The sequence below is a fragment of the Dendropsophus ebraccatus genome, chromosome 5 (genome assembly GCF_027789765.1).
Source record: "Dendropsophus ebraccatus isolate aDenEbr1 chromosome 5, aDenEbr1.pat, whole genome shotgun sequence".
In the NCBI taxonomy this organism is placed as follows: Eukaryota; Metazoa; Chordata; class Amphibia; order Anura; family Hylidae; genus Dendropsophus; species Dendropsophus ebraccatus.
In genome coordinates, this window is record NC_091458.1 from 7,777,561 (window position 1) to 7,798,956 (window position 21,396).

Here is a 21,396-nt window from a genome sequence, read left to right on the forward strand (position 1 = left end):
GCATAAGCCCCACACTACCCCACAGTAAATGAGGTACTCTAATTTAAAGGGAATTACCTGATAGACCTGTTCCCAAACTATCTCAAAAAGGGCTTGTTGGCTGTAATGCACCTTAAAGACCTTTCAGCAAAGTTACCGTTTTTCCCCATAGTTGATGTTTTCCACTGAAAATTTTGTCAAAGTGTTTGATGGGACTGTGGGAGCAGTTAGCGTACCACTCCGTTACACATATAGCGACACTGCACCACCTGTAGCCTGCATTACCCCATCTTGCAGACCCCGCGGTCACCACACATGTAAAATTCTGTTCACATCTTTCTTCTATCAGTGCAGTATCTAGTAGAATAGAAGATAGATTGCGGATAGATATAGATTATCCCAGACAGGTTTACAGTCACTTACTGGCTTCAGTTTTATTTATTAAAAGCATTTTACCCCTGAACCTTATTTTGTCCTTTAACTTATTTGAAGGTTTCAATTATGTTCCGTTTCCCTTCTTTCCTCCGTATTATACAGATTTAGTTCCTCAAATAAGGAATGATGTTTCAGCAAAATCATAATAGCAGTAGTAGAACAAAAATGGCTGCTCCTCTTCTACAAGTGGAGGGGAAAGGAAGATGGAAGAAAGAGTGCATACATAGAGAAAGACAGTTAAAAGACAACGTGCATAGACAAATTCTGAAAAAAACAGGTACAGGATTGAAAGTGGCTGAATAAAGCCTGACAAGTCACACAGTGGAGAGTGCGGCTCCGGACGCTCTCTTCATTGTGTTCAATGGTGAACTGGGAATTTCAGTACCGGCCGGGATAACCTTCACTGACACCGGCCGCTCTGTTACACTGCCGGGTCACAGAACTGCCGGTGTTATATGTGGTGTGAAACAGGTCTAAGTTTGCATGAAAATCTAAAAGCCCTGCAAAATCCAGCTAGGTCTTATATTCGGGGTAAGGCTTATTTTTTGGAGAATAATAATAATAATAATAATAATACTTTTATTTGTATAGCGCACACATATTCCTCAGCACTTTACAAAGTTTCGCCAATTATTGCTCCCTGTCCCCAATAGGGCTCACAATCTAAATCCACCTATCTGTATGTTTTGGGTGTGGGAGGAAACCGAAGTACCCGGAGGAAACCCACGCAACATACAAAAAAAAAAGGGTATATATCAAGCTTAAAGCGTAACTGTCATTTTTTTTTTGGCAAAAATCAGTAGTATAAGCGATTTTAAGAAACTCTATAATAGGTTTTATTAGGCAAAAAAGCCTCTTTCTGTACTCAAAAAAACAATTTCCAAGCCTCTCCCCCTTTCCTATCTGTGCATTATCAGGCAAACACGTCTTCATTACAGAGAAGCCAGTGAAGACGGGTTCTGCTCTCTCCATTATCTCCTATGGAGGGGGGAGAGGCCAAGGGAGATGAGGGAGCAGGAAGAGGTGACATGGAGGTCAGCTGTTTGTAGACTGTCTGGGCACCTAAAACGCTGGATTCAGAGGTCAGAAAGGTCAGTGCTTATCTAGGAACTTGCTAAGAGAATATTGCAGGGTGTTGTGCTGTGCAGGACTGATCTGTGCTCACTCACTCCTCTCAGCCCCTCCCACAGAAATCCTGCTTCTTCTGAAGTTAGGGGGGAGCTAGGAAAACTGCATTTTCAGTACAAAAAAAAACTCTTTTGGTAAATAAAACCTATTACAGAGTTTCTTAAAATCGCTTGAACAATAGATATTTATTGTTTTCAGAAAAATGACCCTGAAATGACAGTTACACTTTAACCTCTTAAGGACATAGGACGTATGCGTACGTCATATGTCCTCACTTGCACTTCAAAGCGGGGCCGCGCGGCGGCCCCGCTTTGAAGTGCCGCGATCCCGGGTTCCGCGAGTAGCCCGGGACCGCTGCTATTAGCGGGCACGGTCTGATCGCCGTGCCCGCTAATTAGCTAATCGGAGGCAGCTGTCAAAGTTGAGAGCTGCCTCTGATTACCGGAGGCAACGTTTCCCTGGGGTCTAGTGGGGGAGATCGCTCCTCCGGGACCTTGTCCCGGAGGAGCGATCTCCGTTACTGATGCCGGCCGGGGACGCGTCCAAGATGGCGCCGTCCTCGGCTCGGCACTCGTTCGTTTTCGGCTGCAGCAGCCGAAAGCAAACGAGTGCCAATCTCATGGATCTCTGCAGCATATCTATGCTGCAGAGATCTCAATGAGAGATCCAAGTGTATATACTAGAAGTCCCCTAGGGGGAATAACCCTAACCCCAGGGGGTAATAACCCTAACCCCAGGGGGGCTTCTAGTATATGTGTAAAAAAAAAAAAAAAAGTGTTGTTAATAGTAAAAAGCCCCCTCCCCTAATAAAAGTCTGAATCACCCCCCTTTTCCCAGGTTTTAAATAAAAGTAAACAAATAAATAAATAAACATGTTTGCTATCGCCGCGTGCGTAATCGCCCGAACTATTAATTAATCACATTCCTGATCTCGTACGGTAAACGGCGTCAGCGCAAAAAAATCCCAAAGTGCAAAATTGCGCATTTTTGGTCGCATCAAATCCAGAAAAAATGTAATATAAAGCGATCAAAAAGTCGTATATGCGCAATCAAGGTACCGATAGAAAGATCACATCATGGCGCAAAAAATGACACCTCGCACAGCCCCATAGACCAAAGGATAAAAGCACTATAAGCCTGGGAATGGAGCGATTTTAAGGAACGTATATTGGTTAACAACGGTTTGAATTTTTTACAGGCCATCAGATACAATATAAGTTATACATGTTATATATCGTTTTAATCGTAACGACTTGAGGAACATATATAACAAGTCAGTTTTACCCCAGGGCGAATGGCGTAAAAACACATTTCCCCCAAATAAAAGAAATGCGTTTTTTTTTTCAATTTCACCACACTTTGAATTTTTTTCTGGTTTCGCAGTGTACTTTATGCAAAAATTCAGCCTGTAATTGCAAAGTACAATTAGTGACGCAAAAAATAAGGGCTCATCTGGGTTTCTAGGTGGAAAAATGCAAGTGCTATGACCTTTTAAACACAAGGAGGAAAAACCGAAAACGTAAAACTGAAAATGTGCCATGTCCTTAAAGGGTTAAGAATAATGTCCCGATCTGTCATCACAATCCCCATATTACATTATTCATATTGGACTTTATTCATTGTTTCCATGTATTTTATTTCTAGCAGCATGAATGCTCATCATCCTGCCATCTGGTGTTCGGTTTCTTTGCCCGTAGTACTGTTAGTCACTCCTATATACCTGCCCCAGCCTGGAGCGGATGCTCCAGCCATTAGACTGAGGACTTGGAAAAGCTGGAGCCAGTCCTGGGAAGCTGGGAGATTATTACTGTAAATGACTCATCTCTAATTGTAACCAAGAGCAACAAGGCAAACAAAGCAGGAACATGGGGGATTGGTAGGGATATAATGAGTCTATTTCTTATAAGGATAAATGTGCGAATTGTACAGATGTTGTGGGATCATTCACCCAATACAGAAATAAGATTGTTATAAGAGGAGGGGGGGGGTCCTTACCATCGCTGGGGGTTATAGTACTCATTCCTGATCCAAGGAAGATGGGAAAATCTCCTGCAAGATGAAATGGAAAAAAAAAAAAACTTATTTATTTATCTATTTTTTTTTTAAATCTCTTCCCGACATTCTGGCAGATATATATCTGTGTGTATTTTGTAGATCCCCTTGAATGTAGTCATTTAAGGGGATCTTGAGTTTGAGGTGGAAAAAATTCGGGACCCTCGCCGGGTACAGAACTCCGTCCAATACTTCATTCACTGGAAGGGGTTCGGGCCGGAGGAGCGGACTTGGGTTGCGAGCAAAGATATTCACGCTCCTGGTCTCATTCACCGATTCCATGCTCACAATCCCTCTAACGGTACTATTACACGGAACGATAATTGGTCCGAGTTGGCCGATTATCGCTCCATGTAATAAATACAACGATCAGCCGATGACAACAATCATCGGCTGATCGTTGATATAGGTTCTGACCTATATTCGCTGGGCGACGACTGCGCACCGATACTTGTAATAGCGGTGCGCGGCCGGCGACTGTCGATATACATTACCTATCCATGCTCCAGGGCTGCTGCTGCGGTCTTCTTCTCCCCGGGTCCTGCGTGCTCTAGCTTCAGAGCGGCCTGTCAGCTGACAGGCCGCCTGGCCAATCACAGCGGTCCCGGCCTGTGATTGGCTGAGCGGCCTGTCCGCTGACAGGCCACTCTGAGTTACAGCGCGCGGGACCCATGGAGAAGCGGATGGCAGCAGCAGCCCTGGAACGTGGATAGGTAATGTATATAGTTTAAACAAGGGCTGCAAGGACATCGGTAACAATGTCCTGGCAGCCCTTGTTTAACGATTATCGTGCCGCGTAATAGGCCCAGTAAACGAGCGAGGATCTAGCAGATCGCTGCTCATTTACAGGTATTATCGGTCCCCCATCGGTCCGTGTAATACCACACTATGTCAGGTCCTTTTGTGGTGCTGCACTGACGGGTGTTATCAGTTTCGCTGTACAGCTCAGCCAGGGATGGTATAGCCGTGACTCCAGCACACTGATGGTGACTAGTGTTGATCAAACTGTTCGAGAAAAGTTAGGTTTGAGTCGAACATCTCAATTTTTTCGAACCGAACATTTTACAGTTTGTTTGAGTTAGCGTTCGAGTTAGCGTTCGAGTTAGTTCAAGCGCCTTTTTGCCAGCCAATCAGTGCAGAGCACATAGAAGTGTCAGAAACCTCATTGCTGAGGTGTAGGGGTCTCATTGGCTGCTAAAATCACATGACCATCCCATATATATATATATCACTGTGATGCATTCACTCACTGTGCTGGATAGAGTGCTCTCTCAATGTCTCTTTCTTTCCCTGCATGCAGCCATTTCGATTAGACAGATAGGTAGTGAGATTAGTGAGATTACTGAGATAGGCAGTGAGATGAGAGAAATTAGTGGGCTGTTTAGCAAGGTTACACTAGCATATTTGCAACAAGCATTTTCCTGTCCATAGACACCATTGCAGTCACAGCAATACTTAGCTTTGGGATTGCAGACTGCATATTGGATTTGCTAATTTATACACAGTGCCCAAAAGTGTATGTGGATTTTTTCAGTGATTACAGCTGTATTCCTGTCAGTTGACCTATGTTCTCAGTCCGATAGTCTGGAATATCAGTCCTGTAGTCTGGAATATCATTCCGATAGTCTGAAATATCAGTACCAATGTCAGGACAGTTCAGGGCACACAAGGAAACACTCACACAGACAGGTGAAGCCCTGACACTGCCCCACTCCCGCTGTCCCTGCCTACTTGCCACTAGACCACCCTAAATGATGGCTGACAACCAGGTGACGTTCCCTGCACTAAAATAGGGTGACACGTGAGACAAGACAAAAGACAACAACAAAGACAGACAAAACACAATGGCGGGTAGTCAGGCAAAATGGGTCAAAACCAGGAGAATCAAAATATAGATCAGAATCACAGAGCAAAAGAACAGTCAGAAGCCGAGGTCAGGTATAACAAGAGTTCACAGGAGCAGAAAGCCAGAGACAGGTACAACAAGTGTAACCTATAGCAGGCATCAGGCTTAGGAAATGACTGAGCTTTATGTGAAAGCAAGTCCCGGTCTCAGAGACGATTGGAGCAGAGAAACAAGAGATTGCACAGGAGGACCAGGCTGTCAGTCATTATCCAAGGCAAGGTGTTAACTGTATACCTGCTGGAAGAAATCTTCCCAGACAATGAGTAGGGAGTTAACCTAAATCAATATAAATGCCAAGGCAGGATCACACCGTGTTCACACTAATAAAATGATACAAGAAAATAACTATTGTGCACGTACATTTTGCCGCCATGATCGTAACCGGCGACCAGAGCTCGCGAGCGTGGTTTTACCAGGTACAAACCTGACAACCGTAGTTTGTAATATCAGTCCAGTAGTCTGAAATATGAGTCTGATAGTCTGGAATATGAGTCCTGTAGTCTGTAATATAAGTCCAATAGTCTGGAATATCAGTCCTATAGTCTGTAATATAACTCCGATGGTTTGGAATATCAGTCCTGTAGTCTGGATTAGGAGTCCTGTAGTCTGTAATATCAGTCCGATAGTTTGAAATATCAATCCTGTAGTCTGTAACTTGTATAAAACATTTTCAATATAAATTATTGATTAAAAAAAAATAAATAAATAAATAAATATATGTATATATATATATATATATATTTTTTTTTTATTTTTATTTTTATTTTTTTAAATCAATAATTTATATTGAAAATTTTTTCAAAATTTTACATATAAAACAGTTTATTTCAATCATGTTAACATGAACAGGTAATACCAATGTCGTAAAAAAGAGAGAAATACAGAGAACCGTAACGGATAATAATTAAGGTCACCAAGTTATTAATTACAGATGAGCACAAGCACATTACTTAAATACACATGAGAAAGGTTAATGTGTTTTACGTAGTCTGTAATATCAGTCCTGTAGTCTGGAATATCAGTCCAATAGTCTGGAATATGACTCCTGTAGTCTGGCATATCAGTTTGATAGTGTGGAATATGTGTCCTGTAGTCTGGAATATCAGTTTGATAGTGTGGAATATGTGTCCTGTAGTCTGGAATATAAATCATGTAGTATTTAATATCAGTCCGATAGTCTGGAATATGATAGTCCGTTAGATGAATCAATCTTTGGTTTACAGGAGTTGGTGGTCAAATTTTTCCTGAGTGGGTAAAAAGCCCATTTTGGTCAGTTTACATTGCTGAATAATTAAAAAAAATCAATCTTTTCAACTATTAGATGTATCGATGTTTCGTACAGAGGAGTTCCCAAGTATTTTTCTCCCATAGACTATAATGGGATTTGAAATTCGTTTGACTATACAAATATTGGAAGATATTTGAATCGAATTATCGAATATTTTACTATTTGCTCATCTCTAGCTGTATTTTATCCCCCCCCCCCCCCCCCCATTTTTTATCTTTTCATTCTTAATGCCAAATTTCAGGCTATAAGTTGTTCCATGTTTCTAGTTTACTCGACTTGAACTCAAACATTTTACTGTTCGATCATCACTAATGGTGATACCTGCTTTGTCGGTGACCTGCTGGGATGTAATGGGTCCCTTGGGCTCTTGTCACGGTAGTCCTGAGTGACAATTGTCCCACCTGGACTATCAGTACCGCCACCCACAGAAAGGGGAAAATAACCCAAGGTGTGTGGCTAGTGTGTATGGGTGCTGGTGCAGAGGAAAGGATGACTGAGTCCCAGTGATATAAAAATATACAGCAAATAGTCCTGGGGATAGGAGCATTATACAGGACCCTCTGCTCCGGAGATCACTGCTAAACCCCATAGTCCTGGGGATAGGAGCATTATACAGGACCCTCTGCTCTGGAGATCACTGCTACACCCCATAGTCCTGGGGATAGGAGCATTATACAGGACCCTCTGCTCCGGAGATCACTGCTACACCCCATAGTCCTGGGGATAGGAGCATTATACAGGACCCTCTGCTCCGGAGATCACTGCTACACCCCATAGTCCTGGGGATAGGAGCATTATACAGGACCCTCTGCTCCGGAGATCACTGCTACACCCCATAGTCCTGGGGATAGGAGCATTATACAGGACCCTCTGCTCCGGAGATCACTGCTACACCCCATAGTCCTAGGCATAGGACCATTATACAGGACCCTCTGCTCCGGAGATCACTGCTACATCCCATAGTCCTGGGGATAGGAGCATTATACAGGACCCTCTGCTCCTGAGATCCCTGCTACACCCCATAGTCCTGGGGATAGGAGCATTATACAGGACCCTCTGCTCCGGAGATCACTGCTACACCTCATAGTCCTGGGGATAGGAGCATTATACAGGACCCTCTGCTCCGGAGATCACTACTACACCCCATAGTCCTGGGGATAGGAGCATTATACAGGAACCTCTGCTCCGGAGATCACCGCTACACCCCATAGTCCTGGGGATAGGAGCATTATACAGGACCCTCTGCTCCGGAGATCACTGCTACACCCCATAGTCCTGGGGATAGGAGCATTATACAGGACCCTCTGCTCCGGAGATCACTGCTACACCCCATAGTCCTGGGGATAGGAGCATTATACAGGACCCTCTGCTCCGGAGATCACTGCTACACCCCATAGTCCTGGGGATAGGAGCATTATACAGGACCCTCTGCTCCGGAGATCACTGCTACACCCCATAGTCCTGGAGATAGGAGCATTATACAGGCAGGCCCGGACTGGTAATCTGGCAAGGCGGGCAAATGCCCGCTGGGCGGGCCAGATTACCAGTCCGTGGGCCGCCCGGCTGTTTTATCACCGCTTATCACCGCTGCGGCCCGCTCCTGACATGCTCCTCCGCTCCAATCCAATCAACGTGGGGCCGATGCGGCCCCTCGTTGATTGGCGGAGCACGTCAGGAGCAGGCCAGGCGAGGTGAGCGGGCTGCGGTGGCGTGTCTCTGCCCTGTTATCCCCCCCCCCCCAAGTGCCGAGGGCCGCAGACGTGCCGCGCGCAGGCACGTCTGCAGCCACCTCCACCAGGCCCCCAGCGGTGACGTCACTTCCCTGACGCGCCGCTGAGGACCTGGAGGAGAGAGAGGACGAGCCGCCGCCGCCGTGGACCGAAGATGCAGCCGAGGAAGAAGCTGCTGGGAGCGAGGTGAGGTGAGAATGTTTTTTTTTTTTTTTTTTTTAACCCCTTCACATGTGGCCATGCAGGGGGGCTATTCTATATAGGAGGGGGGTGCAGGGGGGGCTATTCCATATTGGAGGAGGATGCAGGGGGTCTATTCTATACAGGAGGGGGTGCAGGGGGCTATTCTATACAGGAGGGGGTGCAGGGGGCTATTCTATATGGGAGGGGGATGCAGGGGGCTATTCTATACAGGAGGGGGTGCAGGGGGCTATTCTATATAGGAGGGGGTGCAGGGGGGCTATTCTATATGGAGGGGGATGCAGGGGGGCTATTCTATATGGGAGGGGGATGCAGGGGGCTATTCTATATAGGAGGGGGATGCAGGGGGGCTATTCTATATGGAGGGGGATGCAGGGGGCTATTCTATAGAGGAGGGGGTGCAGGGGGCTATTCTATATAGGAGGGGGTGCAGGGGGGCTATTCTATATGGGAGGGGGATGCAGGGGGGCTATTCTATATAGGAGGGGGATGCAGGGGGGCTATTCTATATGGAGGGGGATGCAGGGGGCTATTCTATAGAGGAGGGGGTGCAGGGGGCTATTCTATACAGGAGGGGGTGCAGGGGGCTATTCTATATGGGAGGGGGATGCAGGGGGCTATTCTATATAGGAGGGGGTGCAGGGGGGCTATTCTATATGGGAGGGGGATGCAGGGGGGGGCTATTCTATACAGGAGGGGGATGCAGGGGGCTATTCTATAGAGGAGGGGGTGCAGGGGGCTATTCTTTATGGGAGGGGGATGCAGGGGGGCTATTCTGTATGGGAGGGGGATGCAGGGGGGCTATTCTATATGGGAGGGGGATGCAGGGGGGCTATTCTATATGGGAGGGGGATGCAGGGGGGCTATTCTATACAGGAGGGGGATGCAGGGGGCTATTCTTTATGGGAGGGGGATGCAGGGGGCTATTCCATATGGGAGGGGGATGCAGGGGGGCTATTCTATACAGGAGGGGGGTGCAGGGGGGCTATTCTGTATGGGAGCGGGATGCAGGGGGGCTATTCTATATAGGAGGGGGGTGCAGGGGGGCTATTCTATATGGGAGGGGGATGCAGGGGGCTATTCTGTATAGGAGGGGGGTGCAGGGGGGCTATTCTGTATGGGAGGGGGATGCAGGGGGGCTATTCTATATAGGAGGGGGGTGCAGGGGGGCTATTCTATATGGGAGGGGGATGCAGGGGGCTATTCTATATGGGAGGGGGATGCAGGGGGCTATTCTATATTGGAGGGGGATGCAGGGGGGGGCTATTCTATATGGGAGGGGGATGCAGGGGGGCTATTCTGTATGGGAGGGGGATGCAGGGGGGCTATTCTATACAGGAGGGGATGCAGGGGGCTATTCTATATGGGAGGGGGATGCAGGGGACTATTCTATATGGGAGGGGGATGCAGGGGGCTATTCTATATGGAGGGATGCAGGGGGGCTATTCTATATGGAGGGGGATGCAGGGGGCTATTCTATATGGGAGGGGATGCAGGGGGGCTATTCTATATGGGGGGATGTACAGCAGGGGGGCTATTCTATATAGGGGGATGTACAGCAGGGGGTCTATTCTATATGGGGGGATGTACAGCGGGGGGGGGCTATTCTATATGGGGGGATGTACAGCGGGGGGGGGCTATTCTATATGGGGTTATGCAGGGGGAGCTATTCTATATGGAGGGATGTATAGATGAGGATGTTGCTGGAGCATGAAGCCTAAAATGTCTGTCTGGCAGATCCCGTGGAGAGGAGTCCTGGCCAGAGAAGCCTTCATGATGGCCGGAGCCAGATGGAGAAGAAAAGGAAAAGTGGACGTCTGGTCATGCAGAGAAGACGCCTACTGTGAGTGACAGGATGTAATTGCACTATAATCACTTATCAGGTCTGCAGAACCTTTATACAGCTGGGATCTACCTCAGTATCAGGGGTGTCACACTCCGGCCCTCCAGGTGTTGCAAAACTACAATTCCCACCATGCTTTAGCTGTCCAGGCATGATGGGATTTGTAGTTCTGTAACAGCTGGAGGGCCGGAGTGTGACATCTGTGTTCTATTGTCACTGTTCTGGGAGAATATTGGTCTTTATATAGTGGCTGTTATTTGGTGCCAGTATAGTGGTATTATCCAGTCACTGTATGCTGCGGGCAGTGGGCATGGTGTGATGGTATGGTGAGGGTATTATCCAGTCACCGTATGCTGAGGGTAGTGGGCATGGTGTGATGGTATAGTGGTATTATCCAGTCACTGTATGGTGAGGGTAGTGGGCATGGTGTGATGGTATAGTGGTATTATCCAGTCACTGTATGGTGAGGGTAGTGGGCATGGTGTGATGGTATAATGGTATTATCCAGTCACTGTATGGTGAGGGTAGTGGGCATGGTGTGATGGTATAGTGGTATTATCCAGTCACTGTATGGTGAGGGTAGTGGGCATGGTGTGATGGTATAGTGGTATTATCCAGTCACTGTATGGTGAGGGTAGTGGGCATGGTGTGATGGTATAGGGGTATTATCCAGTCACTGTATGGTGAGGGTAGTGGGCATGGTGTGATGGTTACATAGTTACATAGTTACATAGTTAATACGGTTGAAAAAAGACACATGTCCATCAACCAAGGAGGGGATGGATACAGGGAAGGGGGAGGGGTGATATGTTCTATACATATGCATCTATATAATTTTGGTCTAAGAACTTGTCTAGCCCTGTTTTGAAGCCCTCTACTGTTTTTGCTGTGACCAGATCCTGTGGTAGACTGTTCCACAGATTCACAGTTCTCATGGTAATAGTGGTATTATCCAGTCACTGTATGGTGAGGGTAGTGGGCATGGTGTGGTGGTATAGTGGTATTATCCAGTCACTGTATGGTGAGGGTAGTGGGCATGGTGTGGTGGTATAGTGGTATTATCCAGTCACCGTATGCTGAGGGTAGTGGGCATGGTGTGATGGTATAGTGGTATTATCCAGTCACTGTATGGTGAGAGTAGTGGGCATGGTGTGATGGTATTACTCGTATTATTGGTAATATTAGTGTTGTATATAGTGGATTGTATTCAGTCACAGTGTAGCGATATTAGTCATTATGTGGTGATAATGGCAGTGCTCATGGTGTGGTGATATTATTTGTTACTTATATACTGGTAGTATTGGCAGTATTGGTGGGTTTGCTTAATAACAGTATGGCAGTAACGGGTACACTATGGTGATATTTGCTTACTGGTGTTATTAACTATGACACTGTTATCATGCACATAAAATTCTTACCTATGTTACCATTATATATCCTTCAATTTTTCATGGGGCCCTACTGATAGATAGATGGATAGATAGATATCCAGTAGGAAATGGCTATCTAGCAGCTTATTATGTAGCTTTGACCGCCATTATATGGTGTGCAAACATAGTCAGGATAAAAGGGATTTAAAAAATATAGTAACTTTTGTCCAAAAACAGCACCATCCTGTCCTCAGTGTATGGTTATTACAAATTGGCTCCATTCACTTCAATGGAACTGAGCTGCAATACCTCACACAAACTGAAGAAGAGTGTGGCGCTATTTCTGGAAGAAGGTGGCCATGTTTTTCTCCTATAAAGGGAATCTGTGAGGTCCGTACCAGGTCTAGGGCTGTAGATCTCAGCAGACAGATGTGAGCGAGATATCACAGACAGGACCTTTAGTCCAGTGTAAACTTATATAATTGTCCTTTTCATTTCCAACTAAAGTTTCACAACAGCAGCGGCAGCAGCAGCACCCTATATGTCCATCAGTCAGAGCAGGAAGGGGCGGGGCAGAAGGTGCTGCTGTGGCTCCACCTCTGTGACACTTCAGCTGGTAATGAAAAGAACGATTATAGAGGTTTACACTGGACTAAAGATCCAGTCCCTGATCTGTACGCTGGGATCTACAGCTGTGTACCTGGAATAGACCCCACAGGTTTCCTTTAAGGGCACGTTCATACCTAATCCAATGCGGATTTGATGCTTCTGATTTAATCAGTTGAATGAGTGCATATATATGCCACATCAAATCCACAGCAGATCATGTTATAGCATTGTTTTTAGGTGCTGATGGTGGGGTTCACATGTTTAAGGGAGTAGTGGGGACATGGATAAATGAAGCAGAATTTGCTACAGCTCGTATTTTACATGGCTATCCATGATATATAGGGAAGGATATGGTATGTGGGCTGCTGGGGTTTGATTGCCAGGGCTGATTTTAAGTCCCAGTCCGGCCCTGTATACAGGACACTGTGCTCCGGAGATCACTGCTATATCCCATAGTCCTGGGGATAGGAGCATTATACAGGACCCTCTGCTCCGGAGATCACTGCTACAGCCCATAGTCCTGGGGATAGGAGCATTATACAGGACCCTCTGCTCCGGAGATCACTGCTACACCCCATAGTCCTGGGGATAGGAGCATTATACAGGACCCTCTGCTCTGGAGATCACTGCTACACCCCATAGTCCTGGGGATAGGAGCATTATACAGGACACTGTGCTCCGGAGATCACTGCTATATCCCATAGTCCTGGGGATAGGAGCATTATACAGGACCCTCTGCTCCGGAGATCACTGCTACAGCCCATAGTCCTGGGGATAGGAACATTATACAGGACCCTCTGCTCCGGAGATCACTACTACAGCCCATAGTCCTGGGGATAGGAGCATTATACAGGACCCTCTGCTCCGGAGATCACTGCTACACCCCATAGTCCTGGGGATAGGAGCATTATACAGGACCCTCTGCTCCGGAGATCACTGCTACACCCCATAATCCTGGGGATAGGAGCATTATACAGGAGCCTCTGCTCCAGAGATCACTGCTACACCCCATAGTCCTGGGGATAGGAGCATTATACAGGACCCCCTGCTCCGGAGATCACTGCTCCAGCCCATAGTCCTGGGGATAGGAGCATTATACAGGACCCTCTGCTCCGGAGATCACTGCTACACCCCATATTCCTGGGGATAGGAGCATTATACAGGACCCTATGCTCCGGAGATCACTGCTACACCCCATAGTCCTGGGGATAGGAGCATTATACAGGACCCTCTGCCCCGGAGATCACTGCTACACCCCATAGTCCTGGGGATAGGAGCATTATACAGGGTCCTCTGCTCCGGAGATCACTGCTACACCCCATAGTCCTGGGGATAGGAGCATTATACAAGACTCTCTGCTCCGGAGATCACTGCTACACCCATAGTCCTGGGGATAGGAGCATTATACAGGACCCTCTGCTCCGGAGATCACTGCTACACCCCATAGTCCTGGGGATAGGAGCATTATACAGGACCCTCTGCTCCGGAGATCACTGCTACACCCCATAGTCCTGGGGATAGGAGCATTATACAGGACCCTCTGCTCCGGAGATCACTGCTACACCCCATAGTCCTGGGGATAGGAGCATTATACAGGACCCTCTGCTCCGGAGATCACTGCTACACCCCATAGTCCTGGGGATAGGAGCATTATACAGGACCCTCTGCTCCGGAGATCACTGCTACACCCCATTGTCCTGGGGATAGGAGCATTATACAGGACCCTCTGCTCTGGAGATCACTGCTGCCCCCCATAGTCCTGGGGATAGGAGCATTATACAGGGTCCTCTGCTCCGGAGATCACTGCTGCCCCCCATAGTCCTGGGGATAGGAGCATTATACAGGACCCTCTGCTCCGGAGATCACTGCTACACCCCATAGTCCTGGGGATAGGAGCATTATACAGGACCCTCTGCTCCGGAGATCACTGCTACACCCCATAGTCCTGGGGATAGGAGCATTATACAGGACCCTCTGCTCCGGAGATCACTGCTACACCCCATAGTCCTGGGATAGGAGCATTATACAGGACCCTCTGCTCCGGAGATCACTGCTACTCCCTATAGTCCTGGGGATAGGAGCATTATACAGGACCCTCTGCTCCGGAGATCACTGCTACACCCCATAGTCCTGGGGATAGAAGCATTATACAGGACCCTCTGCTCCGGAGATCACTACTACAGCCCATAGTCCTGGGGATAGGAGCATTATACAGGACCCTCTGCTCCGGAGATCACTGCTACTCCCTATAGTCCTGGGGATAGGAGCATTATACAGGGGACCCTCTGCTCCGGAGATCACTGCTACACCCCATAGTCCTGGGGATAGGAGCATTATACAGGACCCTCTGCTCCGGAGATCACTGCTACAGCCCATAGTCCTGGGGATAGGAGCATTATACAGGACACTGTGCTCCGGAGATCACTGCTATATCCCATAGTCCTGGGGATAGGAGCATTATACAGGACCCTCTGCTCCGGAGATCACTACTACACCCCATAGTCCTGGGGATAGGAGCATTATACAGGACCCTCTGCTCCGGAGATCACTGCTACCCCCCATAGTCCTGGGGATAGGAGCATTATACAGGACCCTCTGCTCCGGAGATCACTGCTACACCCCATTGTCCTGGGGATAGGAGCATTATACAGGACTCTCTGCTCCGGAGATCACTGCTACTGCCCATAGTCCTGGGGATAGGAGCATTATACAGGACCCTCTGCTCCGGAGATCACTGCTACACCCCATAGTCCTGGGGATAGGAGCATTATACAGGACCCTCTGCTCCGGAGATCACTGCTACCCCCCATAGTCCTGGGGATAGGAGCATTATACAGGACCCTCTGCTCCGGAGATCACTGCTACACCCCATAGTCCTGGGGATAGGAGCATTATACAGGACCCTCTGCTCCGGAGATCACTGCTACTCCCTATAGTCCTGGGGATAGAAGCATTATACAGGACCCTCTGCTCTGGAGATCACTGCTACACCCCATAGTCCTGGGGATAGGAGCATTGTACAGGACCCTCTGCTCCGGAGATCACTGCTACACCCCATAGTCCTGGGGATAGGAGCATTATACAGGACCCCCTGCTCCGGAGATCACTGCTACACCCCATAGTCCTGGGGATAGGAGCATTATACAGGACCCTCTGCTCCGGAGATCACTGCTACACCTCATAGCCCTGGGGATAGGAGCATTATACAGGACCCTCTGCTCCGGAGATCACTGCTACACCCTATAGTCCTGGGGATAGGAGCATTATACAGGACCCTCTGCTCCGGAGATCACTACTACAGCCCATAGTCCTGGGGATAGGAGCATTATACAGGACCCTCTGCTCCGGAGATCACTGCTACACCCCATAGTCCTGGGGATAGGATCATTATACAGGACCCTCTGCTCCGGAGATCACCGCTACAACCCATAGTCCTGGGGATAGCAGCATTATACAGGACCCTCTGCTCCGGAGATCACTACTACAGCACATAGTCCTGGGGATAGGATCATTATACAGGACCCTCTGCTCCGGAGATCACCGCTACACCCCATAGTCCTGGGGATAGCAGCATTATACAGGACTCTCTGCTCCGGAGATCACTGCTACTGCCCATAGTCCTGGGGATAGGAGCATTATATAGGGTCCTCTGCTCCGGAGATCACTACTACACCCCATAGTGCTGGGGATAGGAGCATTATACAGGACCCTCTGCTCCGGAGATCACTGCTACACCCCATAGTCCTGGGGATAGGAGCATTATACAGGACCCTCTGCTCCGGAGATCACCGCTACACCCCATAGTCCTGGGGATAGGAGCATTATACAGGACCCTCTGCTCCGGAGATCACTGCTACACCCCATAGTCCTGGGGATAGGAGCATTATACAGGACCCTCTGCTCCGGAGATCACTGCTACACCTCATAGTCCTGGGGATAGGAGCATTATACAGGACCCTCTGCTCCGGAGATCACTGCTACAGCCCATAGTCCTGGGGATAGGAGCATTATACAGGACCCTCTGCTCCGGAGATCACTGCTACACCCCATAGTCCTGGGGATAGGAGCATTATACAGGACCCTCTGCTCCGGAGATCACTGCTACACCCCATAGTCCTGGGGATAGGAGCATTATACAGGACCCTCTGCTCCGGAGATCACTGCTACACCTCATAGTCCTGGGGATAGGAGCATTATACAGGACCCTTTGCTCCGGAGGTCACTGCTACACCCCATAGTCCTGGGGATAGGAGCATTATACAGGCAGGGCAGTTTCTAGGGCATCTTGGCAACAGGGCGAACCTTGATAAAAGCGCCCCCCCCGACCTCACTCAGTTCAGCTCTGGTAAAGGAACAGGGGCTTTTATCAAGATTCGGGTTACTAGGAAGAAGCATTGTGTGTATTGCGGCATAGAGCAGTGTTGCACCCCTGAAAAGCTTCATTTCTATCGCTCACATAAACCCTTGAAGGACATACTCTAAGTCTCTTCTGCATACAATATAATGCCCTGAAAGTGAGAAAGACCTTACAAATAATACCACTGCATGTCTAAATAATACCGCCACACCATGACCACTATCACTACAGACTATTAGAAAGAACAGTTACATCCAGTGACTCACAGGTGGTGTCTTCTCTGATTGTTGTTCACTTTTCCTTTTTCTCTCCATCCAGCCTGGGCCATCTTAAAGTCCTCTCCTGGCCATGAATCTTCTTACCAGAATCTGTCAGAGAAACATTTTAGGCTCCAGTCACCATATAGTATCAGCCCCCCTCCAGTCACCATATAGTAGTATCAGCCCCCCCATATAGTAGTATCAGCCCCCCTCCAGTCACCATATAGTATCAGCCCCCCATATAGTAGTATCAGCCCCCCTCCAGTCACCATATAGTATCAGCCCCCCATATAGTAGTATCAGCCCCCCTCCTGTCACCATATAGTAGTATCAGCCCCCCCCCATATAGTAGTATCAGCCCCCCTCCAGTCACCATATAGTATCAGCCCCCCTCCAGTCACCATATAGTAGTATCAGCCCCCCCATATAGTAGTATCGGCCCCCTCCAGTCACCATATAGTATCAGCCCCCCTCCAGTCACCATATAGTATCAGCCCCCCATATAGTAGTATGAGCCCCCCTCCTGTCACCATATAGTAGTATCAGCCCCCCCCATATAGTAGTATCAGCCCCCCTCCAGTCACCATATAGTATCAGCCCCCCTCCAGTCACCATATAGTAGTATCAGCCCCCCCATATAGTAGTATCAGCCCCCCTCCAGTCACCATATAGTATCAGCCCCCCATATAGTAGTATCAGCCCCCCTCCTGTCACCATATAGGTTATCAGCCCCCCTTTTTATTATTAACCCCCTTCCTGTAGCATCAGCCCCCCTCCTGCAATCACCTTATAGCCTCAGGTGTATGTCTGTCCCCTCCCCAGCAGCCCCAATAGTCTCCAGTGCCCCCTGTACAAAAATAATAAACACTTTACTCACCTAGCTTCCGCTTCCTCCAGACACTTGCTGCATCCCCTGTTCTTCTCTTCCCTGCTCTGTACCTCTCTGCTGCGTCGCACAGTGACGTCAGAGCGCCGGAGCAGGGGTACAGAGCGGCCTCTTGTGACTGCAGGCATTACGTTGCCTGTGGTCACAAGAGTGATTGACAGCGTGAGGAGCCAGTGGCACCTCGCGCTGTCAATCAGGGCGCCCTCTGTAACTATAAGCCTGCCATTAGGCAGCCTTATAGCTAAAGGGGGCGGCGCGGCACCTTGTGATTGATGGGGTGATGCGTCCTGTGCGGTAGCACAGGACGCACACCCCTAAGGCCGGCCCTGCGCTGCCTTCCGCCGGGAAGGGGGGCTGCCGATGCTGTGCGTCCGGGCGCTGTGGCGGATGCCGCAGGCCTGTGATGCCGGGTGGCCGGGCGCTGTCGGGCACCGCCGGGCGCCCCCTAGCTGTCGGCGCCCCGTGCGGTGACCCGGCCCGCCCGGTCATAGAAACGGCCCTGTATACAGGGTTTAGTTACTTGATATATCATTGGCCGTAGGGCAGTCATTGGGGCAGCGTAGAATGTGGGGCACATAAGGATATGACAGGATGATGGGGTATAAGAGTATGGGGAGCAGGAGGGCAGCCATTGAGGGCAATAGTCTGCTCTGGGGATTTCTCTCTCACAATTCATCTCCTTTATCTGTTTGCAGCTTTCGGTTTGGGCTTGGTGCCGTTTCTTCAGTCCTCTGACCCTGGTAACACCCCGCACCTCTTTGTTGAGACTACAACTCCTGGGGCATGTTGGGAGTATTAGTTGTAGTGCAGATTGCACTGAAGGAACTTTCAGCTAGAATCTCAGGTATTGGTGAATCCATCAGACAATTGTAAGGATAAATGGTTTCTGACAGGCCGACATCTAGACGGGCTAAATAACATTTCTCCTCTTGCTCCCTGAGTTTTGTATTTCAGCTGTATTGACCTGGCTTTGTTATTGATGTGGGTCCATGAGGCCTTGTTCTGGGCAAAAAATCCAGGAAATATTTGTACTAGACTAGAGATGTCTGACTGGATCCCAGTAAAGTATTCAAGAAAAAGAAATTGTTTTTTTTTCAGTATCACCATGAAGGGGGTGGATGAAGATAATGAAGACCACTTAGCTCCCTGTCTCCAGGCCAGGGCCCGCATCACACTGCTATGGTTCCCTGGTCTCCATCCATTCATGTCTCAGAGGGAACTTAAGACGGGACGTTGGCAGGTCCGCTCAACCAATCAGCGGCTGTAGTGGTGTCCTCCCTCCGCGGCTGAATGGCTGAACAGACCTGCAAAGTTCCCTCTGACACGTGATCAGCCAGAGACCGGGGGACCGGAGCAGCATGATGTGGGCCCCAGTGCTGGAGCTGGGAGGTAAGTGTATGTCATTGTCTTCATCCACCCCTTCCTCAATGATGATGAAAAAATGGAGTACTCATAAAGGTGATGGAGGTAGTAACACAGGATGATAACTGTATCTGATTTACATGTGATGGGATCTCTATGAACACACCCATCCCCCATAGTATGTCACTTATAGCCTTATCTCACCATACAGTGGTTATTCCCTCGATATAGAACTTAGAAGGGAGCGGGACGTCAGGGAGCGGGATATCAATGGACAATAGCAGAATAGGAAAACAGCAGGAAGATCACACAGCAGGAGCAACAAAGGGGGGGGGGGGTAAGTATGGTTAATTTATTGTTCCATGCCACAGGAAGGCAGGAGGGAGAGTTTAAGATTCTCTGGAAAACACTTTAGGTATACTAAGTGGCTGACGAATGCTGTAATAGTGTTATTGTCCCAAACAAAATGGAATAAGAAGCTATCAGAAAGTCCCATATACCTTAAAGTGTCACTGTCATTAAAAGTTTTCTTGCAGAAATCAATAGTCCAGGCGATTTTAGGAAACTTTGTAATTGTTTTTTTAAGCCGAAAAATGCATTTTTATCATGAAAAAGCAGTTTGAAGCCCTGTCTTCATTGTTCTCTATGAAGAGGGGAGGGGTGGAGGGAGATGAGGCACCAAAACAGGACAACAAAGAGTTAATTTACAGCTACATCACCAGGCTCCCTCCTCTGATGTCAGCACTGACCTCTCTGACCTCTGAATACAGCTCTCTGCTGCTGACTAATCTCCCTCCTCCCCCCTCCCCTCTCCATAGCACAGACAGGATCCAACTGATGTAAAACAGTGAAGATTTTCTGATTCTGAGCAGTGGATAAGAGAGAGAGGAGGGGGGGGGGGGGCAGGGTAAAGTCTTCTTAAATGCAGATAATGGCAGTACACAATACAGTACAAAAAGACAAGCCCTCATACAGCTGATCAGATAAAGAAATAAACGTATAGGCCCAAAAGGTCCGACTGTCCCTCGTGCCGCCCCGCCCCCCTCTGTGGCGTCATCAGCTGCTCAGCCGCGATTATCTGTGCACAGTTATGCTCAGCTAATCGCGGCTGATGACGCCGCAGAGGGGGTCCGGCACTAGGGGCAGTCGGAGCGATTCGGCCGGCCTCCCGAAAATTACATCATTGTCACAAGATGGCGGACGGGGGTCGACACGAATCAGGTATGTATAGAGCACTACACTTCCGGGTCTAGTGTGGGTGGGGGGGAACATGGGGAAGGGGGCCATTCACTAACATAACATACATTACAAAGTTGTATAACTTTGTAATGTGTGTTATTTAGTGAATAATTGTTTACCGCCGCACTACCCCTTTAACCCTTAGGGGACACAGCCAGTTTTCATTTTTGCGTTTTCGTTTTTCCCTCCTCGTGTATATAAGGCCATAGCGCCTGCATTTTTCCACCTAGAGACCCAAATGAGCCCTTATTTTTTGCGCAACTAATTGTACTTTGCTAAGGCAGATGTAATTTTTGCCTAAAATGTGCCGGGAAACCAGAAAAAAATTATATGTGTTGTGAAATTGAAAAAAAAAAATGTTTTTTTTTTATTTGGGGGGTGGTTGTTTTTACTATGTTCGCCCTGGGGTAAAACTGACTCGTTATATATGTTCCTTAAGTTGTTACGATTACAACGATATGTAACATGTATAACTTTTATTTGATTTGATGGCTTGTAAAAAATTAAAACCTTTTAAAGAAAATATATGTTCCTTAAAATCGCTCCATTCCCAGGGTTATAGCGCTTTTATCCTTTGGTCTATGGGGCTGTGTGAGGTGTCATTTTTTGCGCCATGATGTGATCTTTCTATCGGTACCTTGATTGCGCATATATGACTTTTTGATCGCTTTTTATTACAATTATTCTGGATTTGATGCGACCAAAAATGCGCAATTTTGCACTTTGGGATTTTTTTCCGCTGACGCCGTTT

The 21,396-nt window shown here is 48.1% G+C and overlaps 1 protein-coding gene across 1 annotated transcript in view; it reads right to left on the reverse strand.

The window, feature by feature from the left end:
* LOC138793369 (NACHT, LRR and PYD domains-containing protein 3-like) overlaps nt 1-21,396 on the reverse strand; it is a 48,412-nt gene that overhangs the window by 22,838 nt on the left and 4,178 nt on the right. Inside the window, exon 3 of the mRNA XM_069971909.1 lies at nt 3,538-3,591. Within this exon, the coding sequence (XP_069828010.1) occupies nt 3,538-3,562 (25 nt within the window). The 5' untranslated portion in view covers nt 3,563-3,591. The remainder of the gene's footprint in view (nt 1-3,537; nt 3,592-21,396) is intronic.